The sequence below is a fragment of the Myotis davidii genome, unplaced genomic scaffold (assembly GCF_000327345.1).
Source record: "Myotis davidii unplaced genomic scaffold, ASM32734v1 scaffold223, whole genome shotgun sequence".
NCBI lineage: Eukaryota > Metazoa > Chordata > Mammalia > Chiroptera > Vespertilionidae > Myotis > Myotis davidii.
This window is the reverse complement of record NW_006294609.1, coordinates 5,850,992-5,867,699: the sequence shown is the minus strand read 5'-3', so window position 1 is coordinate 5,867,699 and position 16,708 is coordinate 5,850,992. Positions and strand designations below refer to the sequence as shown.

General features: G+C 60.5%; 1 protein-coding gene across 2 annotated transcripts in view; it reads left to right on the top strand.

Annotated features, from left to right (window-relative positions):
• RBM19 (RNA binding motif protein 19) overlaps nucleotides 1-16,708 on the top strand; it is a 91,807-nt gene that overhangs the window by 48,997 nt on the left and 26,102 nt on the right. For both annotated transcript variants that reach the window (XM_015567371.1, XM_015567372.1), the window contains exon 22: nucleotides 7,727-7,832. In XM_015567371.1, the coding sequence (XP_015422857.1) occupies nucleotides 7,727-7,832 (106 nt within the window). The remainder of the gene's footprint in view (nucleotides 1-7,726; nucleotides 7,833-16,708) is intronic.

Genomic DNA, 16,708 nt, shown 5'->3' with positions numbered 1-16,708 from the left:
AGCGTCCAATCTTAAGTTGCTTCTTCAATCCTTCAGCCGTGCCAGATGGACCCCTCACGCAGAGCAGGGTTTAAGAACACGGCTTCAGCATTCCATTCGGCCTGAGGGAGTCCTGGCTCTGCCATGCACTCGCTTCTCAAGTTTTGGCAAATGCCTAAAAGCAGCCTGAGCCTCGCTTTCCCCATTTGGAAAATGGACGCATAACCCCTGCCTCACAGGGTGCATAAGGTTACACACGGGATGTGCTTGCTGCAGGGCCTGGCCTGTGGTGTGCCTTCAGACTGCGGGCCTCCAGAAAGGGCCCGGTGCCGTCATTTGGGGGAACAGGAGGAAAATGTTGGAGATCCCATTTCTATTTGTTCTCTCTCATTCATTACATTTTGTCCGATGTTTAAATATCTAACGATGAACATAAAAGAGCAGCACATACAGCCATTGTTCATAAGTTACAAGTGTGCATATACTGGGGATAAACACTCCAAACTATTTTACTGAAGGTGTGCACCAACCCTGGGGCGGGGGCATTGAAAACCACCAGCTTACGAACAGCGGGAAAGAGGTGGTGACCGTGGAGGCCAGAACGTGTCGGATCCACTGTCCTTCCCAGCACAGAGCCCAGGGCCTCACACAGGACGTGCTTGGTCCACAGGCCTGGATGGTGGGGGTGCGTTCAGTGTGCGTTCATGTGTAGCCACAAATGTGTCCACGCCTTGGGTAGATGCTGGGGGGCAGACCACAGTGGCAGGACCCTCTCTGTCCTCCAGTTGCTTAGACTCCCACACATGTGAACACAGGCAACCGAAGGGGCGACAGGCTGCAGCGGGCCAGGAGGAGAGACAGAGAGACCCTCTCGGGAATAAGGGCCTAAGGAGATGCCATGGTTTTCTAAATAGACAAGCCCTCTGACCCCTTAGGGCCAACTCAGAATGGAAGAGGAGTGTGAAGGTGCCGTGCAGGCTGCGTGTGTTGTTCTTGGTGACCCTGTGGCTGGCCCCTGCGCCCTCCGTTAGAGCAGACTTGCTCACCTGGAGGGCTTGTTCCAACCTGGATTGTCCCACCCCCTCCCCACCCCACCCTCCACCCCCAGTTTTGGAGTCAGAGAGACAGTGGCCTGAGTCTTTGCATTTCTGATGAGCTCGCGGATGCCCCTGATGCTGCTGGCCAGGGGGTCCCACAGAGCTGGGCTTCCTGGCTCCCTTCCATCATCTGCCTGCCCCGAGGTCCAGGACCTGGTGGTAAGCACCCTCCCCCTTCTGCTGGCCTGGCTCTGGCATGTCTCAAAATGCCTTCACCTCCCTCTCTCCCTCCCTCCCTCTTTCCTCCTCCCTCCCTCCCTTTTTCCTCCTCCCTCTCCCATCAGTTCAGCCTGGAGCTTTCATCTCCTGGTGGCCTGTCCCCTCTGCCAGGACCTCTCAAGAGAGTCTGGGTTCTGCCTGGACCAGGGGCGCTGACTGATTCAGAGGCACCATTTACTGCTTGTCCCCGGGATCCCTCATCTAGAAAACGAGAGGGTCTCGCTCGCCTGGAAAGGGCCCGTGAAAGGCTATTGAGAGCAGCTAGGCGCCGTCCTCCGCACTTCCTTTCCCACTTTCTTGGAAACCAGGCCATTTTTCAGCCTTCGAGAGGCAGGCATGAAAGGGAGCCGTGCGCTGATGGTGATAAGGTAACCTTTCTCCCTCCGGCCCTCACCGTAATGAGCGGCGAGTAATTGGAAAAGTTGCTTCTAAAAGGCCCTCTTTAGAAAGGAGCGAGAGGGAACAAAAGAGGATGAGACGCTGCGCGTACCCGCCTCCGTTCAGCGGCTCCCAGTGCCAGCGCCCCTTGCTCAGCGTCGGCTCCACGGGGTTGGTACACGCTCACCTGCATGACCTTTTGGGGGAGTCGGACCACGCTGAGACCCCTGCCCGTGCCGGGGCCAGGGTTGTCTGGAAGGAACCCTGTCTTTTCTCCAACGACAGGACCTGATGGTGGACTCATCCTCTAGCCGCAGGCCCTCGGTTAACATCTAGTCGCCCGTTGTACTGACTGTGACTTATTTCCTGCCATTGAAGGAACAATGTGAGCCTTTGAAAGGAGCATGGACCACCCTCCCCCCGCCACACTCTCCTGGGTAACTTGTGATTGTCGTGGACACAAGGCTGTCCTCAGGACAGGGGCAGACAGACGGAGTGTCTGCCCGGCGTGACGGTGCTGCCACCGTCGCCTGGGCCTCGTGTGTGGTGATTCCCAGGAGAGCAGGGCCGGCACTCAGGCGGTTAGCGCTGGCTGCGCGACTGAATGAGCACGCGGTGTCGTTCATGTGCCAGGCACCGTCCTAGGTTCTGCGGACACTGGGAGCCTGTCCTCTCGGATTGTTCCTCCTGTTTCTAGAACAGGGAGGGAAAGACAAAAAGTAAACACACCGTCTCAGACCAACTCGACAGTGGCTGGGGAGTCGGGCCCAGAGCACCACGGAGCAGAGTGCCCCCTGGAGGTCTCCGAGAGGTGGAGTTGGAGCTGAGATTGTGTGTTTGGGAGTTGGTCGTGGGAATATCTAGGGAAGGAGGTTTCCAGGTTATGGAAGAGCAAGATCAAAGGTCCTGAGGCAGCTTTGGGACGGAAGGAAAGCCAGCGAGGCTGGAGGGTTGGGCGAGGCTGCCTTTCTGTGTGTCCTGTCCCCCAGCCTCCCCCACTCACCTGTCACCGAGGGAGGCAGAGGTTTGTCCACTCCACTGGGGCCCTTGGCCACATGGCCACTCTGTAAAGAAAGGGGACCTGGGACAGGACACTGGGCAAAGCCGCTGCCAACCTGCCACGTTCATTCACCCAGTGGGACTACCCCATGCCTGTGGGTTCAGGGGTGGACACCCCTGAGGGTGGTGAGCATGGGTGGGGGGCGGAAGTGCGCAGAGATCTGAAGCCCCCGGCCGTAGCCATTCGCAGTTGAGATGAGGGGCTTTATCCCGAAGTCCTCTTGTGTCTCTGAGGCTGAGGGGGCCCACCCAAGGTGAGGGTCGCCTGAGCACAAGGCTGACGTCTGGCACCGTGCAGCCGCTCAGGGACAGACCCCCACTTGGGGCCCCGCTCGGCTCATTATCACCTGTGGGACCTTGGGCAGGTCACCCCTGTGGCAGGTGCTGCCTCTCGTGTGACCTTGAAGGAAGCACATGCCTGCTTTGGGCCTTGGTTTTATGGTACATGTGTGTGATGTGTGTTAGAAACTCCTAGCATATGTGAAAGGCATTTTCATGCCAAGAGATTTGGCTTTTTCTTGCCTGGGGAGGGAACAGAAAGGAGCCGTCGTTGATGCTTAGAAAACCTCCCGTTTGCCTTGTGCAGACCACACTGTTCTCTGACTCCGGTCCCGGCGGAAGCGGGCTTCCCCTCCGCCATCCTTGAGCGCGGGTGGGAGGAAGTCGTGCCCAGACTTCCCCACAGGACCCCGCACTCCTGCTAGGACTGGGTGCTCTCAGGGATCTCAATGGGAGAGTGATAAGGACCATGTCCCGGGAGCAGCACAGCCTGGGCTCCTCCGTGTGCCCGACCCCCACTTGGTGTCAGCGTGCGGGCCAGGGTGGTGGGCGCCTCCCAGCCTGGACTCGGCATCCTCCGAGGGTTCTCTCTGCCTCCCTGGCTCCTCCCCCCTCGCTGTCTTCCCCTGACCCGTCATTTCCATCCAGGAGAGAGGACGAGTCATCCCTTGTTTGGTAGCAGAGCTGCTGCCGCCCAGGGCTGCAGGCCGGGTCAGGTGCACAGCACACCCGGGGAGGAGGCCCGCCTGCACGCAGGGCCTCACACGGACGTGCCTGCGCTCGGGCTGTGTGCAAACACGATTTGCACGCCCAGACTTGTTTATGAGGCTGGCGTAATTGGCTTGCCCGGCGCAGCACCTCGGCGCCCCCTCCCACTCCCTCCTGCCCCGCACCCCCACCATCTGCACACACCTCGGAAGAAATTAGAAACGTGACCACAAACGCCAGTTGTTGGAAACCCACAGATCCGCCACCAGTCATGCGCGCTCGGCGTGGCGGAGGGGGCGGGCCGCGCGTGGGGGAGTAATTGGTGAACCCGAGGTGAATGAAATAATTGGAAAAGTGAGGTGTGAGTTCGTTACTGAAGTGTGAGCGTGGTGGGGGAGGGAAGGAGGGCCATGTTTAAAAGCCCGGTGTGTCCCTTTTATTCACAGCTTCTGATACAGTAATTGCTATTTTGTGGTTTCTATTATCTACACAGTGGGGAGTGTGCGGGTCTCGTGTCTCCTTCCCCAAGCAGCGGCGTCTGGGCCGGGGAGGAGTCCTGGGTGCCTGCGGTGTCCTCCCTCTCCAGGCCCTGCCGGCCTCACCCGTGGTGGCCTTGGCTCCCAGGACACGAAGTCCACACACAACTTCCTCCCAGAGCCACTTAAAATGGCTCCGCGGGCTTGGTTGTCAGATGAGAGCCTTAATAGTGGCTGGTAGGTTTATATATCGCTCATCTCCAAGGAGCTAAAGGTACTTCATCGATTTTTTTGTCTCCCCCAACCCTTTCTTTCTCCCCATTTTAATTCTCTCGCTCTCAGATCACTAGCAGCACCCTAATACTACCCCACACGCTCATACAGGAGCCAAAGCCTTCCACGCCGGCCTGGTCCTGGCTCCCGGAGGGAAGCCACGGCAGGTTTGAGCCCGGGGCCTGGCGGGTCACATGGCCTCGCTGGCCCTTGGTTTTCTCACCTGTAAAATCAGAGGGTCTCACTGCTGCCCCCAGTCACTGTGCCTGGAAACAGTACATGAAAAGCCCCAGCCCCTCACAGCCCCCATCACTGGGCCCTGGGGTGACAGCAGCAGTGGTGGTGTCTTCACATCCCAGCCCTTCATTTCATGGTTTCACAGCCTCTGGAAGTTCCTTCCGAGATCTAACCCTGACCTCCTGCTGCTCCATGGGCCCCAGCTCTCTCCTGCCCTCTTCCCAGACAGAGGGGGCAAGCTCCCAGCAGCCTCCCTGAGCCCCGGAAGAATAATGGGACACAGCCTTTCGTTTGCCTGGCAGATATCTGCCTGCAAACCCCAGACGGGCTGTTCAAGGTACCCCTCTGTCATCCCCCCCACAACCCGAACTCTCAGTGCCACTTCCCCAGGCCACGTAAGCATGGCTCCTACAGCCTCTCCTCATCAGCTCTGTTCTCCACCTTTTAATTATTTCCCTCGCCTTTCTCCGGACCCCGAGCTGCTTACCATGCACGGAGCATCCACAGCTTGCCGTGTGCTGCAGAGAGGGAGGAATTAACCTCTCAGTCTCTCTCCCTCTCTCTCCTCCTCTCCCCTCTCCCCCTGTCCCTCTCTCTCACATGCACACACACAGGCTGCTCACCAGAAATGAGAGAGGGCTGAGAGGAGATCTGGGCAGAGGCTGTGAGACCATCAAGGGTCAGGACTATGGCCGTGGGCAGAGGCAGGAGGTTTGTCCACGGTGCGGGTGGGAGGAACTGGGCATGGTCAGCCTCCCTTGTCCTGGGGTCTCGGACAAGTCACTGGACCCTCAGAGAGCCCTCAGGGCATTCCTAGCCTCCCCATTCCTGAAAGGGACCAGTTCCCTCCAGGTAACTGAGGGGTGAAGCGGGCGCAGCAAAAGGGAGCTCAGCATCAGACACCCCCGGATTCACATTCTGGCCCTGCCACTTACTAACGAGAACTGCTGCCTCCCGGAGCCTCAGCTTTATCTGTAAAATGGGACGGTAACTCTGATCGTTAGCATCCGCGCTGTTCGTACGTGGCCCGGGGCCTGTTTCAGGTAACCCTCATCACAGCGCTCTGAGTGAGCACAGGCTAATGTACCAGGGGTCGTGTCTGCCCTTAGGGCTGCTGTTCGCATGTTGGTTCATTTCAAAAATACTGCCAGGCGTCCACGCTGATCCAGGCACTGGTCTCCCTGCTGCAGGCCCGGTGAGAAACAAGACGGTGTGATTTTTACTATAGCAGAGCGGGTCCCAGCCCCAGGGGAAGGCAGAGAGCTGCACAAGCGTCCACAGCCCAGCAGCACAGGCTGCTCCTGGTGGGCGGGTAGTGAGGAAGCAGGGTTTGAAAGAGCCCAGGGTGTGAAAGAGCCTGGAGCCTGGGCTGGGGTGGGAAGCGGGTGGAGAGACCAGCACACCCACAGGTTGTCTGGGACGTGCCTATACCGGACCTGGCATGGCCTGGGCACATAGGCGGTGTCTCCGAGGCCTCCCTGTGCCCGTCAGCCTCCTCACACCAGGTGTGAATGCTCGCAGACTCCACCCTCAAGGCCATCAGACCCTCCATGCCTGCTTCTCTATGGCTCTCTGAAGAACTGGAGCCCAGGCCCCTCTATCTGAAGGCTCTGAGGGAACCTCAGCCACCCCTGCCCCCTGTCCAGGCCAGCCTGGCACAGGCCCGGAGGCAGGGCTCCACGGAGGAAGAGGCAGCCTATCTGTCATGGGCCGCGGCTGCCTTTAGGTGGCAGAATAAAGCAGGGTTTGCGGCCTGGCTCCTCAGCTGTCACATCATCTTCTTGCCTGTCCCCACCTGCCCGGCTTCTGAGCCCCAACCCGCCCCCTCCACATGGGTCAGGAAGACTGACAGGGCTCCACTGCCTGTGCACGCCAGCCTTCCCCTCCCTCCCGGAAGGCTGGCCTCGGCACCAGCAGCCCCGGTTCTGGGTTCTGTCGCCTGTTCACAGAGGCGCCAGGCGGGGGGAGCGGCGCGGCCGGCACAGCTCCGCGGAGACGTGCGGATCCATCCTGGGGACTCATCATGCCGCATTTACACAGTGTCCTGACTGGGAAATTGGGCGGGCAGATGCCTGGTCATGCTGGCAGGGCCGCGGGTTCACGCTCGGATTCAGCTTATATCGTTTCGCCAGAGCAAACGGCCTTCACCGTGTTTTTTACCCGCTCGGTCTTTGGCCCCAAAGCCTCCTCGACCGCCATGTGTCTGTGTGCCCAGGCGCCAAGTGTGCAGAGATTTTCAAATACAGAATAATTCCTCTCCTCAGATGCCGGGCACATTAAATATTTACCGGCAGCAGTTTGCACGTGTACATTTGATAAATGGACATTAGGAGGGGGCGGGCGTGTGGGAGGGAGAAGGAACAGAGGCCCGATGCTTTTGTCCGGGAATTTCTCAGGTTTATGCGGGAGGACAGGCGGGCCGGGGGTGGTCCCAGCCTGTGTACCTGTTTGATCCTCTCTGGGAGCTGAGCCGCCTCCTCCCCCAGAGCGCTGTCTGACCGGGTTAGCAGACATCAGAACGGATGTGCAGAGGGAGGGGACAGGGGCTTAGAGGGAGGCGCTGTGTGTCATTCTGGCGTCTTGCACTGAGGATACGTCCCAGGCCCGGCCTTGTTCACTGCAGAGCTCCGCCATGGGGTGGGTTCAGGGCGGGAGACGACTCACACGAGCAGCCCTCGCCTCCGCATTTGGCCACATGTGTACCGGGCTGGACACCCCGTGGGCCAGGGGAGGAGGGGTGTGCCAGTCTGTCAGAGAGGAGGTGAGAGTTATCCGTCAGCTTCTTCAGCTGCTCATTCCCCCTGGGCCCCGCGTGGTGGCGGGCCTGGGGGAGAGGCCGCTGGTGCCCTGAGCTGGCGCGCAGGCCGGTCGGGAGCTGGCACAAGGCGTGTGCGCGTGCTTGTGTGTGTCCGCCCGCGCTTCCCTCTCCTGCAGGGAGGCACTGAGCCTGTGAGCATCAGCCTGCCCCTCCCCCTGGGCAGCCCTCCATTCTGAAACTGCCCTGTGTGCCTTCCTTTCCAGCACCTTCGGGGAGCTGAAGACCGTCCGCTTGCCCAAGAAGATGACCGGGACGGGCGCGCACCGGGGGTTCGGCTTCGTGGACTTCCTCACCAAGCAGGACGCCAAGGTGAGGGCCCCGCCCACCGCCTCTCCTTTCTGGGCCTTTTGTAGGCGGGCAGCAGAGTTCTGTGGTTTCTCTCTTTGTTGCTCCCCCCAACCCTGCTAATTTGCACGGTGTCTGGGGAGAAAAGGCCCCGGGTTTTGTGTTTGGAGAAAGGCACAGTTCTGTGTCCCCTTCCTCCCTCCCCCACGTCTCCAGGCAGGGACCTGGGACACAAAGTGGGCCTCCCAGGCCTCCCAGTCAGATGGAAAGCGCCTGGTCGTGCTCCCCAGTGGGCAGCGCAGAGATGCTGTGCAGAAGGCCCCAGGGGCAGCTCTTGACAAGGAGACTCCCAGGCACCGAGTAGGACCTGGGGGACTCATCTCTCCCCCTTCCTCCCTCCTCCTCTTTCCTCCTCCCTCCTTCCTCCTCCCTTCTTCCTTCTACCTTCTTCCTTCTTCCCTTTTCTTCCTCCCTCCTTCCTCCTCTCTTCTTCCTTCTTCCTCTTCCCGCTTCCCTCCTCCCTCCTGGTGGCTGGGGCTTCAGCTTTGAGCTGGTTGCAGCCCAGCCTCCCTCCAGGCTCCCTGGAGACACAAAACGCCCTCCGCTCTAAGCAGGGCAGCCTCTGGATTGGGGTGTGGCGCAGCCTCGGGCTTCGTTCTCGTGGTGGGAACTGACTGGTGCTGCCTGGCTCAGCAGAGGGGGGCAGAAGCTGGGCCAGGGGTTCCAGCTGTGTCAGCGGGCACTGCCCTGGCCAGACCAGGTCAGAGTCCTGGGAGGTGGCAGTGGCGCTGTCCTCTGTCCTCTCCCGGAGCCTGTGCCTCTGGCGGCATCTCTCCTCTCCCGGCGATAAAGCCTCGCCCGGGTCTCACTAATGGCTGCGAACCCCCCACCTCCAAGAATAGCCGGGTGTTTGCCGGGATTGCACCCCGCAGCCTTTAGCAAGTTGGTGTTGCCAGCGGCCCAGTGGGTGGAGCGAAGGTGACGCGTCGGACACAGCTGCGGCCTTTGTGGGCCCTGGGAACACGCACAGGCAGAGAGGGCGCTGCGGGACCTCAGGGAGGCTGCCAGCCACCTTTGTCTCCGTGTCGTGAGCTCAAGTGCCTGTTTTGTCGACACGTGGCCACGTTTGTCCAGACATCTGCTCCTCTTTCTTCTCTGCTGGCAGCCTTTCCCTCGCCTCCCGCAGTGGCTGCAGGGACCGCAGTGGCCGCAGGGACGGCAGCACGGCCGCGTGCACCAGCCCGGCCTCGCTCAGGAGCCGGCACAGCCGTCCAGAGCACCGGCGCTCAGCTTTCCTAGCCCCGTGCCTCAGTTTCCTCATCTGTCAAACAGCAGTGATAACAGGTGCCTCCTCACAGGGTGAAGGCAGACGGTGCCCATGAAACCTGGCACTGGGCCTGGCACACAGGCGCGCTGTTTCCTCCCCGTTTCCGCCAGCCAGGTCCCTTCAGAGCTGGCCGGCCCTTCGGAGCGCAGACCCTGAAGCCAGGCTGCCCGAGTTCGGATCCTGGTGCTGCCGCCCCCCTGCCCTGTGAGCTTGGGCAGGGGCTTATTTTGCGTGTGCCTCGCTTTCCCCTTCTGAAGCGGCGGTAGGGTTTTCCTCCTCGAGGTGCCGAGAGCTTTGGGTGAGGTGACTTTCTTAGGACAGGGCTGGCCCCAGCAGCTCTGCCTGTGAGCTGTGAGGAGGAGGGGGCCGGTGCGGACGGTGACGATCTGAAAAGGGGGCGAGGGGGAGCCATCCTCCGCACTGGGCCTCTCTGGGGTGGGCACAGGGTCCCCGACTTGAAATTTCGTGGGCCCACGGCCAGGTCGCGGTCGTCATCAGAACAGAAAGCGGGGGGCTTTCGGGTGGGCAGGGCAGGGCGCGTGCCCGAGTGGCTGCAGATGTGATTGCCAAGGCCCATCCCAGCATCCGGTGCTGTGTGGACAGGCTCCTCCCTCCGTCCTTCCCTGCCACCCACTCTGGGCTCCAGGAGGAAGGGCACCCAGGGGAGTGAGGACTCACCCCAGAGCCCCTCGCCTCCAGCAGGTGGCAGCCTGGCTGGGAAGCTGTTTCAGGCCCGGCCAGCCTGGCAGCGGCTCTTCCCTGTCACCATTGTGCGGGCACCATTGTGCCGCCACCGAGCAAGCGGCCTTCCGCGAAGCCCGGCCCACGAAGCGTCTCTCCTGCGAAGCTCCGGGTGCTCTTTTTGCTTCCTGGGAAGCCGCCTGGCCCTCCCCGCCTGCCTGAAGGGCCTGATTGTCTTCCGAGTGGAGCTCGAAGCCTCTCCACTGACCCGGAGGCGTGCACTGCCTGCTGGTGAATGGAGTTGTGAATATGGTAAACATCTAGTTAGCTCGAGAGTGGGCGCGAGTTACAAGAGGGTGAGCAATGCTGCGAGGAGACGTTGAGCAGAAACCCGAGGATCTTTTCTGCCTTCGCAGGAGGAATGCCAGGACTCGCGGGGCTGGCAACGGCAGTTCTGTGGGCCGTTGGCCCCGGGTCCTTGGGGTGGCCTTCCTCTCCTGGAAGCACTCCAGGAAAGCGACCTTTGGAAACCTCCCCGGAGCTCGATGCCACCCCTCCCCCCGGCCTCACCCCCATTTCCCATCACGGAAAGATAGGCGATCGGTCACTCTTGGCTTCAGCACCTTCTTGAACTTGGAGCTATGAGCCTCCTGTGGGGGGCCCACACAGTCCTCAGATGGGAGGGAGGGAGGAGGGGAAGAAAGGATGAGAGGGATGGATGAGCAGATGATCCGGGGGAGACGTAGGGAAGGAGTAAAGCTGATTGTGGAACCTCGAGTCTGGAAAGCAGTGGTTTCTGGGCAGGGCCGGGCCGGAGTCTGAACCCAGATGTGGGCTCCCAGCACAGTGCTCTCTCCCTGGCACCTGTCAATCCCCTGGCCCCACTGCCTCTGCTGGGCCCCAAGCAGGTGTCATCTGCGTGCCCCCTGCCCTCAGGGAGTCTGAGTCTTCCGACCCTGCTCCATGACCCGTGTTCCGCCCACACCTCGTGGGAAACTCTGTTATCTGGGAAGCCCCTCGGGTCGAGACACACCTGGAAACAGGAAGAGGATCCTAGCACAGGCCCCAAGAGGCTGCTGCCCCCTCCCCCCCACCTCAGAGTAACCAGGCAACTGACAACAATAGCCAGAGGCTCCCACGGCCGCCGTTACGGCTTTGTACCCGGCATGAATACCACACACGCAGTGTCTTGCCCCAGCCAGCAGCAACCCTGGGCTTGGGTGGGAGGTTTGCAGAAGTCCCTCCGCGACCCTCTGAGCCTTTGCTAAGCTGCGTCTGTGCACCACTTCCTGTGCACCTGCCCTGGGCACAGCTCAGCCCCATGTCCCACGCGGTACCTGTCATCCCCCGGGTGTGATGGTCCAGCGTTTTCCAAAGAACCTCCCCCCCCCGCATGGTAGAGAAGCGGGGGTGGGCAAAGGTGGACGAGGACAGACAGGAAGTCAAGGACTCGAACCTTCTGGGGTGCCCTGGTTTGCGCATACATGTGTGGCTGTCCGCAGTGTCTAAGGCGCCAGCCACGTGGTCCCTGGATGTGGATGATGTTTCTGGAAGGGCAGCATCTTGGCTTTGATAAAAGCTATCAACTCCTAAAAGCCTGATCTGCATGTGTAATTTTTAACCCTCCAGGGGGTCTAGGAGATGGGAGGTGGGGAGCCATATGACAGGTGGGAAAACCGAGGTTCGAAGGGGTGCAGTCACTACCCCAGGGTCCTATAGCCAGAGCCGGGCAGGGCTGAGAAACCATCTACCACCATCTGACTCCAAGCCCAGGAATGCAGGGCCTCCTCCCTCCCTTCATCCATTTATCCACTGAGCTTGTGGACCAGCCCCTCCTCGTCCCAGCACCCCCATCCCCTCTCACCCAGTCCCACCCGTTTCCCAAAGAAAAGCACTTGCCGACAGTTTGGAAGAAAACCCAGAATTGTCCCTTAAAAAACATCTCTTGGGATCAGGCCCAGAGTGGCAGCTCATCCCGGCCCCCAGAGGAGGAGTGGGCATCCCTGCAGCAGGATCCTACCCGGGCAGGTGACATGGGGTTCCCAGCCCGCTGTGCCCATTCCCATTGGCCGAGAAGCCACCAATAGCCACTGGGATTCCATTTAGGAGCCACCACCTCCTTTTTTCTCACAGAGCAGGCTGATCATGGAGGACAGAGGGAAGGGCGACAGGCAAGGGAAGGAACGCAGAGAGTAGGCTTGCAGCCGGACACCAGAAGATCCCCTCTTCCCATGCACGCGCCTTTAATTCTTCCTCCCCAGCCCACCACGCTGTGTACTTCTGCAGTTGCAGCTGTTTTTATTTGCCGCCGCCGCTGTTGCTTTAAAAGGTCTATTTTCACATGGAATGTTATCCAATTAGCAGAGCAATGTGTTGGCTTAAATAAACACTTGGGGGGAGCCGGCAGTAGGGAGACGTGATGGCGGTCGGCGTTGGCAGCCAGAGCTATTCTCACCGTGGTAAACAGCCACAGCTGTAATTGCGGGTTGCACAGTGAATGTCGCCTTCCTCATGTCTCACTTTTGGATGCTGCTAGGGGAGGGTGCGGACATGGGGCCGGGCCCATCCGGTGGGGGTGATGCTGGGCACCCTGATGGGGCCCCCGTTAGGCTCTCTAGGCCCGTGGCCTTCACCTTGTAGAGTCCATGGACCAGGCGTGATTGGGATAAGTGAGCCAGACATGGCTGCTTAAGCAGCGCTGGCCGCGTAAAGGCGCAGTGAACGGTGATCGCCACCAGATGGTCAGTGGCGAGCGTGCAGCACACGCGTTTGCTTAGTTGACTGCAAGGAGGGAACAGAGCCCGGTCTCCATGGGGCTGTGGGGAGGCAGCCGGGGTCTGACAGGGACACGGCTGTGGAAATGAGGGACCTGTGGGGTGTGTCATCTCTGGGCAGCCGCGCAGTGGTTAGCAGTGTGGCCTATGGAGTCAGCTGCCTCCTTCCAGCTGCGTGACCATGGACAGGGGACTCCATGTCCCCAAGCCCAGGTCACTCCTCCGCACAACAGGAAATGGTCACGCTGCCCCTTGTGGTGATCAAGAAGATAGGAGCAGAGCTGTGTGTGAAGGGCCTCACACAGGCCGCGCACCAGCACCAGGGAAGTGGAGGCAGCGGGTGCTGGGGCCCCGCAGGTTGGAGGCGTGATGGCTGAAGCCTGGGTATCGGTAGTTCTTTGTTCCCAAAACGGTAACTGGAAGTAGAGTCAGGGTGTGGGGTTTTGTCCCGCTTCTCTGAACGGGCGCTGGGTGTGCACCCCACCCAGGTTTTGTGCCGGCGTCGGAGCCTCGGGGTGAACAGAGAATGTGCTGGAACCGGAGCCTTGGATTTCAGGGCAGAGGCTCGGGCTCAGCCAGCACCTCTGGCTGGGAACCCGGATCAGGACAAGCTCCCCTCCTTCCTCAGCGGGAGCAGCGGAGGGCACACCCGACTCCCTGGTGCGCAAGCCCGTGAGACCAGGGTGGAGAGACGGGGCTGCACAGCCTGAGAGGACTGGGGTTCGATGTCCTCCTGTAAGTGCCTCGGAAAGGCAGCGAGCCCACCCTGTGCCCCTCCGTGGAGCCCACGGCCATTACCAGGCCACGCGCCTCCTGCCTTGTCGCTTCTGACCTGGCCTACCTGGCACTGGTCCTCTTTCATCTCCCAGAGGTCAGAGGTGATGTCCCCTTCACATCCCCTGTGTTGGTCTTTGGCTCACAGCAGGGCTTCAGGATGTTGAGTTGAATTGGTCGAGCTGAAGGGATGGAGGGATAACTGAATGGAAGAGACCGCTGTTTATCTGAAGATTTTAGGCACAACAGCCTGGAAGTGGGGCCCTGGGTGTTTCTCTCAGAAGCTTGCCCTCAGCTCCAAGGGATCATACCTTGGAGTGGAACAGGGTGCCAAGTGGGGGTGCACGGTCAGTCACCTAGTATTGTGCAAAGAGCCCCACGGGTTCCAGGACCCGCCTCTTCCCAGCTCCAGCCCTGTGGGGCCAGAAACAGCGGCAGGAGGGCCCAGGGCCTGTGTAGGACTCCGGGAGTGTGGGGGCAGGAGGAGAAGGACGGTCCCTGAGAGCACAGGACCCAGCATCCCGAGGCAGCAGTCGCCTCCCAGCAGTCACAGGCCCCGGCTCTTTGCCCGCTGGGCAGGGAAGGAGCCCAGCAGCTCCAGCCCAGCCCGGCGCCCTGCTCCCTGGGCTCCTGGGCGCACGTGGTCATTGGCGGCTTAGGTCACGTTTGCTCCAGGCGATGAGGGCACAGATGGCTTGGGACAGGTTGGCAGTGTCCGTGTTCAGGTGGCTTTGGCGTCTACAAGACACAGAGCAGGAGGGGCCAAGAGGCCGCCCTGGACTTGGAAAGACAGAAGGCCCGTCCTTGGCTCTGCCCAGAGCCACGGCCCTGGGACGGGAGTCCTGCCAAGGGCATCCAGTGGGCCTTCGTTGCCAGGGAGGAGGTCTGTCTCCAGGGAGAGCTATGGAAAGGTCGCGCCGCGCCACGCTGGCAGCCGTCCAGGGCCCTCCCTGTTCTGGAGAGATGCTGCCAGGCTGGGCACAGCCGAGCCCACGCCATCATCCCCTCCGCCCCGGCAGGTCTCCTCCTGGGGAACGCCGGAAAGGCAGCTGAGGCGAGGGCTCGGCGTGTCCTTAGTTGGTGGCTCAGATCAGAGGAGATCAAAGAGGTGTGATTCCGGGACCACTGAGCCAGAGAACCGGATGGGCAGCTCAACGCCAGCTGGAAGCGCAGAGCAGTCCCTGCCGGCCTCACACCTCTGAGCGGGGCCGGGCACGAGACCTGCTATCCGAGGTGGGAGGCCATCTGCCCCGGGCCGGGACAGACACTTCAGGCTGCCATCTGGGTCAGGAAGCAGAACCTGCCCCCAGATGGTCCAGAGGAAGAGCACTGAGAAGCCGGGAGACGAGTGCGCGGAGCGGGAAGGGGAAGGAAGCAGGAGGCTGACCTGCGCAGACGGGGCCAGTGCCTTGGTTTCTCCTTTGCTGACATGGGGAATCGTGTCAGTCCTCGTGCATAGGGGAGGCCGTGTGCTTAGGGCTCTGGAACCCAGGACATCCATGGCCCACAGGCAGCGGAAGCAGGGTTTGGAGAGACACCAGGGCCAGGTTGTCTGACTCCACTTCCTCTGTTGGGACACACAGCCCCGCGCTCCCCACCGAGCCTCCGAGGCGCTGGCCGACTCGGCAGAGGTGCACTGTGCCGGAACCGAGGTCAGACCCCTGTCTCCGGGAGAAGGTGGCGTGGGTCTCAGTGCATCAGGTGTAGCCCAGAGGCCGAGAGGAAGGTGCTGCTGGACCTCAGGCCAGAGGCTGGGGCTGCACTGTGCCTCCGCTGTGCCCAGGACCCCCCAGGTACCACAGTGCATCCCTGCACCCGCCCATGTCTGTCTTCCCCCCCCCGCCACACACACACACCTCCTCGAATGCCTCACATAGGACAGACACTCACCAGGCTCTTTTAATAAAATGCAGTGACTTTGATTCCCCGATTTTAGCCTGAGTCACCGTCCTCGCCACTTGTGACACTGAGGCCACCACATTCCCGCCACCAGGCAGTGGGCATGTAGGACTGCAGCCTGATTTCGTGTTAACCTGACTCCTGCTAGGAGAGGTAACTCGGCTGTTCCTAGAGACCCACGTACTGTGCTCAGACCTCACATACAAAAGGGCTTTTGTGTCCTGCCTGCCATTGTTCCTGCTCCGTAGGTGGTGATGGGAAGTGGCGGGCATGCAGCATAATAACAATAACAGCCAGCTTAGTGGCTTACACTGTGCCAGGCGGCCTCGCAGGTGTTAGTGCATCAAATCCTCCCACCCATCCTTCGCTGCCTCCGCTCTTTTGCACATACGGAAACGGAGCCTCAGAGAGGGTGAGCAGCTTACCCAAAACCACACAGTTCATAAGTGGTAGGGCCAGGGTTTGAACCAAAGTGGCTCAGGTCCTGAGCCCCCAATCGTACCTGCTGTGAAAAGTCCTAACGAAGAAAAGGAGGTGAAAATTGGAGAGGGTTTTATCAGAGGGAGGCCAAGAGGGAATTTTCAGCAACTCCTTCAGCGAATGAGACCTCTCCAGGGTCTGTATGACACGGGGGCGGAGACTGGGTTTCCAAGGGTGAGGGGATCAGACGTCTGACAGCTGAGGTCAGAGAGGTCGTGTCTGGGCATTCGCCGGGCCCTCCCAGGCTCTGCTATTTTATCCAAGTTCCAACTCAGCTTCCACCAGATACACTCGGCCGCCCGGCCGCCTGCGAACCTGGAACTGCAGCTCCTCAGGGACCCTGGCGCCAGGATGGAGTACCCGCCGCGCCAGCTCCCGACCAATCTCTCCCCCGTCTCAAACCCCAGTTCCCATCAGGCCGTTTCCCTGCCTCGCCAGCTGAGAGCGCATGTGTTGTAAAGCTCTGAATGGGCCATTTCGGCTTGGAGTCCAGATGCACGTTTATATCCTCGTGGAAAGGAACGCAGAGGCTCTGCTGGCAGTCACAGAGAGTTTTTTAAATTAAAGTTAAAAAAAAAGGGAGAGAGAAAGTTTCCCGCACCTGGCCCTTCTCGGAAAAGCATGGCGGAGAACAAAGCATTCCTTCCATCGGCCACATGTCTGGTTTGAGAAAGACGCGGGTCCCACCCGCCTTCCACTCGAGCTTTGCACACGCTGTTACTGAATAGCTGTGTGCCGCCATAGCCTGTCTACGGACGAGGACACGGGCTCAGAGGGGCAGCTGGCTTCCCCAGGTCCGTGTCATTGTCGTAGGGGCTGTAACAAAGCCCCACAGCCTGGGTGGCGTAGAGCAACAGAATGGCCTGCTGTCCCAGTTCCAGAGGCCAGAGGCCCACAATCAGGGTGTCCTGGGCCGGCTCCCCCTGGAGGCTCTGAGGGAGAGACTGTGCCATGCTCGCTCCACG